At 44.6% G+C, this 8,033-nt stretch overlaps 2 protein-coding genes across 3 annotated transcripts; both read right to left on the bottom strand.

Moving 5' to 3' along the window:
• Nucleotides 1-344: 344 nt before the first annotated feature.
• Nucleotides 345-5,246, bottom strand: LOC124699181 (protein CHUP1, chloroplastic-like). Of its 2 annotated transcripts, none has more exons than XM_047231525.1 (8): nt 4,905-5,246; nt 2,175-2,758; nt 1,658-1,966; nt 1,433-1,564; nt 1,122-1,309; nt 914-1,025; nt 694-828; nt 345-612 (listed from the first exon to the last, which is right to left on the bottom strand). In XM_047231525.1, the coding sequence occupies exons 2-8, from the start codon at nt 2,574-2,576 to the stop codon at nt 535-537; spliced, it is 1,356 nt and encodes a 451-aa protein (XP_047087481.1). In that variant the 5' UTR covers nt 2,577-2,758; nt 4,905-5,246; the 3' UTR covers nt 345-534. The 2 variants fall into 2 exon arrangements, with proteins under 2 accessions (XP_047087481.1, XP_047087480.1); XM_047231524.1 differs by having other exon boundaries at nt 2,175-2,643.
• Nucleotides 5,247-5,398: 152 nt separating this feature from the next.
• Nucleotides 5,399-7,617, bottom strand: LOC124699180 (endochitinase A1-like). Its single transcript, XM_047231523.1, has 4 exons — nt 7,463-7,617; nt 6,193-6,816; nt 6,054-6,099; nt 5,399-5,966 (listed from the first exon to the last, which is right to left on the bottom strand). The coding sequence occupies exons 1-4, from the start codon at nt 7,548-7,550 to the stop codon at nt 5,705-5,707; spliced, it is 1,020 nt and encodes a 339-aa protein (XP_047087479.1). The 5' UTR covers nt 7,551-7,617; the 3' UTR covers nt 5,399-5,704.
• Between the last annotated feature and the right edge of the window lie 416 nt (nt 7,618-8,033).

The following is an 8,033-nucleotide window of genomic DNA, read 5'->3' as shown; positions in this document are numbered from 1 at the left end:
TATAAAAATTATCTATAAGTATTTTTGTATAAGGGCCTCTCTTTTTTTTCTTGCACTGGGCCCCTGATATGTCAGGGCCGGCCCTGGCTTTATGATCTTCAATCGGCAGCGCCCACAAGCATTTGATCGGTGCCTTCCAACTTAGCAGTTAGTACTTAGTACTACCATAAACATCATAAATCCTTAATTTGATATCCTCAACATGCTTCAGCATAATCATATATGGTATTCTGAAGCACGAACACTGCGTGCTCATTTCCTTTAGTGAGACATTTACCCCAGCATCTGAAAGATGCATATCAGCACGCAGACTCATTTGTTTCCAAGTATACTTCAGAGTGTTAAAACGGAACTGAAATGATCTACAGTATGTCTCTCCATCACTTGTTCCCGAGATTGGCATGAGCCAGTGTAATACAAATTACACTTATTGATCAGCTCAAATAAACCAAGACTATATACAAAAATCACGGTATCTAGCTTGTACTCTGAGAAATTACTATCATTTCATCTCATTCATCATATTTCATCTAGCTAAGCAGTAGTCAACTGAGACCGTTGCGTTAGCTCCTCAAAAGCGCGCATGGCTTCACTGTCGAGTCCTCCCGCAAACTACAAATCAAACAAAAAAAAGGCGCATATGTTACAACAAAGTTGTATGTAATCTTCGATAAAGGCATAGTTAATACATACCTGGTGAACCCTATATGTGAAGCGCACGCTCTGAGCAACGAGAGCAGCCGTGTTCCCTCCTCCTGTATCTGCCACTATTTCCTTGAGGACTCTCTTCATGTGCACCTTTGCAAGTACTACTGACGCCACCTTTATCTACAAATTCAAACAGCGAACAATTCCAAACCAGTTAATCATCTGATACAAATACTAAGTACAAGGATACTAATTAATTGACTACCTTCGAAGCAATCCCTGAATCGAGCATCCACTCAGTCGGAATTCCAAACTGTTTATAGCACGGCATCGCCGAGCTCCTAAGACTCAACAATCTCTTCATGCTCTTCTCCAGCCTGGCAAACAATTAATTATGGTAATTAGTTATGTCTCCGCAGGGAAAGTAAAGGACAAGAATCATGTATAAGGTCAATTGGTTCTTGATTTCATACTTATCTAGTAAGCTCGATATCTTCCTCAGAGTAGCCTCACAGGAGGTAGGGCTGCCATCATCGACACTCAAGGAAGAGACCTCTGTTACAACGCACTTGAGATCCCGGTATTCAAATGCGGCTTCCCGGAGTGCATCGGCTTTCTTCTCCGGCCAGCTGAAGTGCTTCAACACGCCTGTCTCATCCGACTGAATTTTACAACAGCTTAATTTAGTCAGTACTGCCTCACCAACCGTCTCAGTAGCCGTCCTGACTACTGATGAAAGCAACGACAAATGGTGGTACAAATATTATTGTGTTTGCTTGATTACCAGAGTTGAAAGTTGTTGATCAAGCCAATCAACAAAGGTCAACACTTGCTCCACATCGGTGTAAGTGTTAGTGTGAACTTTGTTTATGAGACCATTGATCAACTCTCCTTTTGTTTCAACATCCGTTTTGATCTGAGCAAACAAAGAGAAAATACATCTAGTCAGAAAATCATATACAGCTAAGTTAATCTTATTTCCAGGGTCGTTTAGTGGCATGATGCTGACCGCCAACAAGTGCGTGGAACGGTTCTGCAGCTCGCCAACAATGCTGTTATGATGGGCGGCACTGACAGCCACAGCTTTCTTGGTATCGCGCTTGTTCAGGGAGTTGTACATCTCGACCAATGCGGTTGCCTTGTTCACTGTGCTTATCTTGCCATGTTGCGGCGGTGGAGGCGGCGGTGCTGGGGCTCTTCCCAGGATTTTACTACTAGGTGGTGGTGGAGGTGGCGGTGAGGGGGGCTTCGGAGGCTGTGGTCTGCTCATTGCATCATCCTTTTGGTTGCTTCGTTGCGCCGCAACAGTCTGTGCCTTCTGAATTGGAAGTAAAAATCATTTGATGTGTGTTAGCCACTCACACCATGTATGCAGTTGTGAACCAACATGTAGATCAAAGCAGGTTGCAGGTAAACTGAGCATGGTAATAGGTAAATACAGCTTTTTTCAGGAGCTGGAAGAAAAGATGGCTGTAGCAGCTGCACGGCAATCAAACTGGTATGTGCTGATATGGAACCCAACTTACATGGATGTCATGCTGCTCCTGAAGCCGGGTGATGGTGCAGCGAGCAAGAGCAAGCTGGTGCGTGAGGTCGCTCTTGTCGCACTCCAGCTCAGTGTTGAGCAGCTGCAGCCTCTCCACCTCCTTCCTTAGGGCCTCCACCTCCCCACGCAGCTTGCGCGTCTCCTCCTCGGAATCCTCCTTGTGCCTCTTTGGCTTTGCAGTTGCAGGAGTGACCACCCTCTCCTCCTTGCTGCTCACCCTCACAAGCCTCCTCGCTCGAGGAGGAGTGGCTGGTGCTGGAGCTGGAGACGAAGAAGCTTCTTTGATGGGTGCTGCTGCCGCTCTCGGAACCCTGGTTCGTGCCGCCACCGAAGGCGAGGAGATCCTGCCACCATGGCCATTGCCCAGCACCGGCTGCTTCATCGTCTGTGTGAATCCAAGGAGCAGCCTAGGTAGTGGTCTAGTCTTAATTGTTGTCTTGCGACCTGAACTGAATACTACTTAGTGTCAGAAAGGAAGGTGCTGCCTGGGTGGTTGGCAGTGACAATATATGTTGGCATGCAGCATGTGGATTGTGGAATCAGCACAGCTCAGCTCCTTGTTGACTGCAGGCAGCAGGTACAAACAAGAGGATTATATCAGTGTCAATTGCAGTGAGAAGAAGAGGGCCATGAGAGGGCAACAGCTTGCCTGAACCTGATGGCTGCTATTAATGCAAGTAGGGTAAGGTAAGGCTGGTTCAGTTGAGAATGGCCAATCGGCCATGACCATGGGAGGACAGACAGGACCACAAAGCAGAGCACGCAACGACAGAGCAATAAACCCACGCTGTTACTATTAACCAACCCAAAACACAGTACACAGTGATGCATCACAATACGAGATCTACTCTACTCTACATGTCAAACAGTAATTACCATCTCAATTCTTTAGTATAACATGCACTCTGGTGTATGTAGTTATATAATCATGCAGCATTTCATATAGTTTTGTATATACTTGCATCTGGCTAAGCATTGCTTCGTATTGGAAATCTTAGGAAAAAATAGTGCAGACTGCAGAAAAATAGGTAGAACGAAGAGACAGCATATAAAGCATTGGATGCCACAAACCAAATAATTAAGCCACTGAAATTTAATATTGAGGGCAGGCCCTAGGCAGTTGACAAAGGGCCGGAGTAGTTGCAGCTGAAAGACTAATATACTTCTAGGCCATGTGAGAAACCACCTAGCTGAATGTATACACATGTATTATGCCAAATAAAATTTTGTATTGGACTAGTGGTGAGGAGGTCAGATGATGCACACTGCAGACATAAATTAACAAATCAAAGGATGGGTATGGCTTAAAGTTACACGAAAGTGACAAATGCTTAGTGAGCATTGAACATGAATTGCTTATCTATTTCCTGAAATGTACAGATTTTGGCTGTGCTGGAAACAATAACTTTAAGTAAACTGCAGCGATGAGTTGATTACTAAAACAGATTTAACTGACGACTGGTTGTGTTTGCTGTCTCTTGTCTCTTCCTTTATAGTTAACAACTGACCGACCCAATCCCTCTAATTAGTTTTGTACTTTAAGCAATGGCTTAATCATGAAGCATGACAGACCAACCCCATGCACTAAAGTAAATCTAAGCTACTTGGGCAAAGTGGTAACAAAACAAACACATTCTCCAGCCAAATCCAGCACAGAGAGGCAACTCCCATGGTTGAACATGAACCATGTTCTAACAGAAGAGAGCATGAACACAATAAAACGGAAATTCAATTCGGCTCCCGGGTGCGTATGCTCCCTCTACCAACAAAACATATTTTGAAGTGTGGAAAATTTTTGATAAAAAATTCTACATGTATATCTCCATAATATATGTGTATGCGTCAAGTTTCACGAAAAAATAATATTTTTTGTTGCCTATGTAAAAAAGAGAAAACTTATCCTGTGAAAAGCATTATTTTCAGCACTGAATTTTGTCTTTTTTACACACGTCACATGATAAGTTCATTTTTTATGAAACGACTTTGTGAGCGCGTAGCACGTGAAGATGTACGTGCAGATTTTTTGTTTCAATTTTTTTGAACTTCAAAATATATGTAAGATGTATTTCAAAATATAGGGAGCATATGCTCCCATGTTCCAAAACACCACTCCCGTTTTCTACTTCATATTGATTTTATTGTCAGAAACTCAATTCGGCTCCCAGGTGCGTATGATCCCTCTACCATAAAAATATATTTTCAAGTGTTAAAAAAATTTGACAAAAAAATTTACATGTACATCTCCATAATATATATGTATTCGTCAAGTTTCACGAAAAAATGATATTTTTTGTAGTCTAAGCGAAAAAGAGAAAATTTATCTTGTGACAAGTCTTTGTTTCAGCACCGAATTTTGTCTTTTTTACACACGCCACATGACATGTCGATTTTTCATGAAACGACTTTGTGAGCGAGTAGCACATGAAGATGTACGTACGAAATTTTTGTTTTAATTTTTTTGACATTTTAAAATGTGTCTACATGTATTTCAAAATAAAGGGAGCATATGCTCCCATGTGCCAAAACATCACTCCCATAGAAGAAAGAAATCATCTAAACAGGATCAAGTGGAGCATAACCGGTTACTTCATCCTCCAAGCAGAAATCAGAACCAGTAGAGATCTCAAATCAATAACGCCGAACAAAACTGTTCACACGAATTTCATCCATAATATTCCTTACAAAATATATGAGGGACAAAAGGACAAACCTTGTTTTGCAGGATGCAAGAGACAAGCAGCTCCAGAGGAAATAATTTGATAGCATAACAGTGCAGAGGTGCTGCCACTTATAGATGCCAAGAACAGAATGCTTGATAGTGGGAAAGTAGGTGTGACATTTGGATCAAACTGAGGACCCACAATTCAATGCCACAATCTTATATCTGTATATAAAAAAAGAAATATGCCCAGCTAGCTAGCTGTTGGTGGAGTGTCTCAACATTCCCCCTTCACATCACTGAACAACCAACCCAACCAAAGCCACCCAAACTCCCAAAGTGCACATTAGTCTTATGTGTCAGTACACAAATACTTCGACCAGTAAGCCACTACTTTTCTGGATAAAAAATATACAAAAGCTTCCATGTGTTAAAAGTGCATGAGTTGGTCCTTAATATGTTGAAGACCTAGTACAGCTCACCTGAATTTGAAGTTTTTGTTACGCATCACATCAGAGTTGTAGATTGACCACCTAAACTCGCTTCATAGAATTAATTCCAAGCAGCCTGCGATAAACTTAATGGACCCAATAGGACTTGTACAGTTTCAAGTCTGCATCACACTTTCAATGGAGGAAAATATTACAACTTGCAAGCTCATCATCAACATTTGACTGGATACACCTAGAAACTACACCCACTGGCCAATACAGGCAATGCTACTTCCTACGAGCATACATCTTTAGCCTAATCAATACCCACTACACTACTACAGCTAAAGTAAAATCTATAGTTCTATGCCACCACTTGCAATCCTCCAAGTTTCCAAAATTCTGGAGCAACTCCTTTCTTCAAAATAACACTCCGACGTATGGTAACGCAATCATGGAGAATAAGCCTGCCCAGGACCAACCAGAGGGCAAGATTGAGCGCCAACTATTGCTGTTATTGCCTTCTCCTTGGAAGCCCGGCCCAAAGTCTGATGATCCAGAAATGCCTGAGCCACTCGCATTCAGCACTGATGATCCCGGATCAGAACCAGATGCACCAGTAACAGGGTTAGTGGATGGTGTAGTAGGAGCGGTGGACCCAGGATTGTACCCAGCCGTAGAGCTGAAAGATGAAATAGTTCACTATACACATCATTGCAATAGAAACAAGAGTTCCCTGTTATCAGAATGCAAAACTAATAATCTTTACCTTGTTGGTGAAGACATGGAGGATGCCAAGACACAGGTTCCTGAGCCTGCAAACAAGAGATGCGAGCGCAATATGTCAGAGCACCACACAAAAAACCCTTGGAACTTATCCAGAAGGGGAAAAAGAGAGTAACTCATACTTGGATTAGCATTGGCAAGCATTGCTGCGCCCCCAAAGTTGCAGCTGGTGGGTGCAGGGTTTTTCTGGTAGTAGCTGTTGAAGGCGTATGACGCATGGGCTTCCAGGGTATTTGGATAATAGCAGCTCCCCGATGGCTGTATCGGTGAGCAATCGGCTCCACCGATGCCGCACGCGTAGTCCAGTGCATCCTGGAGCGCTGCTTTGGCTGAGCCGGCTTTGGCCACACACCAGGATTGCTGCCCTGACACAGCCGGAGCTGTGACTGGAGTGGTAACTGGAACAGTAGGTGGCGTACTGCCGATAGCTGGCACCATCGGATTTGCGGCTGGGTTTGTAAATGGTGCCGATGGAGGGAACGTTGACGGGGTGGTGACAGGATTGGTGACTGCTGGGGCGGCCGGTGCAGAGGTGGAAGGTGTTGGCAATGGTAATGTGGTAGTCGGGTCGGTTGAGGGGCCTGGGATAGGTGTGGGCAAAGGGTTTAAGGAAGGGATTGGGATGGTAGGGTTCGTGGACGGCACGGTGATGATTGTTGGTGCTGGGTTCGTGGACGGGACTGTGATCGGCATCGCCGGGTTGGTCACCTGAGCTGGATCCAAGTCATCATGGACAGTTGGTTTACCTGCACTAGCAGCAATTAGTTACTTCAGGTGACTGATTAGCAAGGAGTTTGTACCTCTCATGTCTTGATAGTGCACAGCTATAGGACTAAATAGGCAACCAAGTACTGTAAGAGAGATGCTTACGGTCCTAGTGGAGATATGCAGCCTCAGAAAAGAAATCATCATTTGCATGCATGGTCTATTTTGTTTTAAAGACAACTGGTAGCACGAAAAAAAGGAATAGGCCGGGTTTAGACATGAAGGATGCATGCATCCCAGAATGTCTGCTGCTGTTCCCCCAATTTGAGGCACACACACACTAGCAAAATCAACCTCTCTCCCAGATCGAGATGCAAAGATCACCTCAATGCTGATGTAGCTACCTAGCAGCTCCATACAGGGAGTAAGATTTGCGTGCAGGTTAAAGGGGATTTGGGTTTCCGATTACTCGTCCTGTCTACTGAAGAAATAGGAGTGTCCTGCAGCTGCAGCCTGCAGGCAGAAGAGCAGAACACAGGAAAGTAGCATGCCGCAGTGCACATTTCTGATCTAAACCTGCGCGTACTACTACTAGTAGAGATGTGCCACCGGGGGCGGGGATCTGAACAGGAATTAACGACAGGGGATTACAACGGGACAGCAGTAGGTGTTAACTGGAGAAAGTACCTGAGACTGTGGCTGAGGCTGAGGGAAGCTCGAGGAAGAGGAGGGAGCAAGCGAGGAGCAGGAGGAGGAGGCGGAAGCGGACCACCATTGTCGCCGCCGCCCGCTCCGCAGCCGAACAGGGAAGAAATGGGTCGCCGCCGCAGCGTGTGTTGTTTCTTTGGGGGCGGCCCGAGGGAAAAAGGTGGTGGACGCCTGGACGGTGGTGGAGGGTGGTAGCAGAAAGCAGGGGAGAGTGATGGGGAAAAGAACAAGGGACATTGCCGAGAGTGAAAGCACACTCTCTCTCTCTCTCACTGTCTGTGGGACATGCATCTGGAATCGGATGGAATGGAATACAATACTCGTAATATAATCTTATCTTATCTACCCTGAGCAGCTGGGAAGAATGTTGTTAACTCATCATTCCGTCTCACTGGTAAACAAAAGACTTGGAATATATTCGGCAGTACACCTTTTTCTTAAGTGATGACGCTCAACTAATTGCAATGGATGTATGTAAGTACATTGGTTGACGCAGAGGTCGGGGTTCTACTCTCGGTTTGGAAAAGAAAATTGCACACATAAACAAGTT

The sequence above is a fragment of the Lolium rigidum genome, chromosome 3 (assembly GCF_022539505.1).
Source record: "Lolium rigidum isolate FL_2022 chromosome 3, APGP_CSIRO_Lrig_0.1, whole genome shotgun sequence".
NCBI classification, from domain to species: Eukaryota; Viridiplantae; Streptophyta; class Magnoliopsida; order Poales; family Poaceae; genus Lolium; species Lolium rigidum.
This window is presented reverse-complemented; position numbering and strand designations above follow the sequence as displayed.

Bases quoted from the DNA above. Each gene is read 5' to 3' on its own strand.
- LOC124699181 (XM_047231524.1), bottom strand. From the start codon at position 4,960: ATGCTATCAAATTATTTCCTCTGGAGCTGCTTGTCTCTTGCATCCTGC. The intron at 2,644-4,904 runs GTTTGTCCTTTT...AGTAGTATTCAG, and splicing joins CTTGCATCCTGCAAAACAAG to TTCAGGTCGCAAGACAACAA. The intron at 1,565-1,657 runs GTCAGCATCATG...TTGTTTGCTCAG, and splicing joins GTTCCACGCACTTGTTGGCG to ATCAAAACGGATGTTGAAAC.
- LOC124699180 (XM_047231523.1), bottom strand. From the start codon at position 7,550: ATGGTGGTCCGCTTCCGCCTCCTCCTCCTGCTCCTCGCTTGCTCCCTC. The intron at 6,100-6,192 runs GTATGAGTTACT...TCTTGTTTGCAG, and splicing joins GCTTGCCAATGCTAATCCAA to GCTCAGGAACCTGTGTCTTG. The intron at 5,967-6,053 runs GTAAAGATTATT...TTCATCTTTCAG, and splicing joins TCCATGTCTTCACCAACAAG to CTCTACGGCTGGGTACAATC.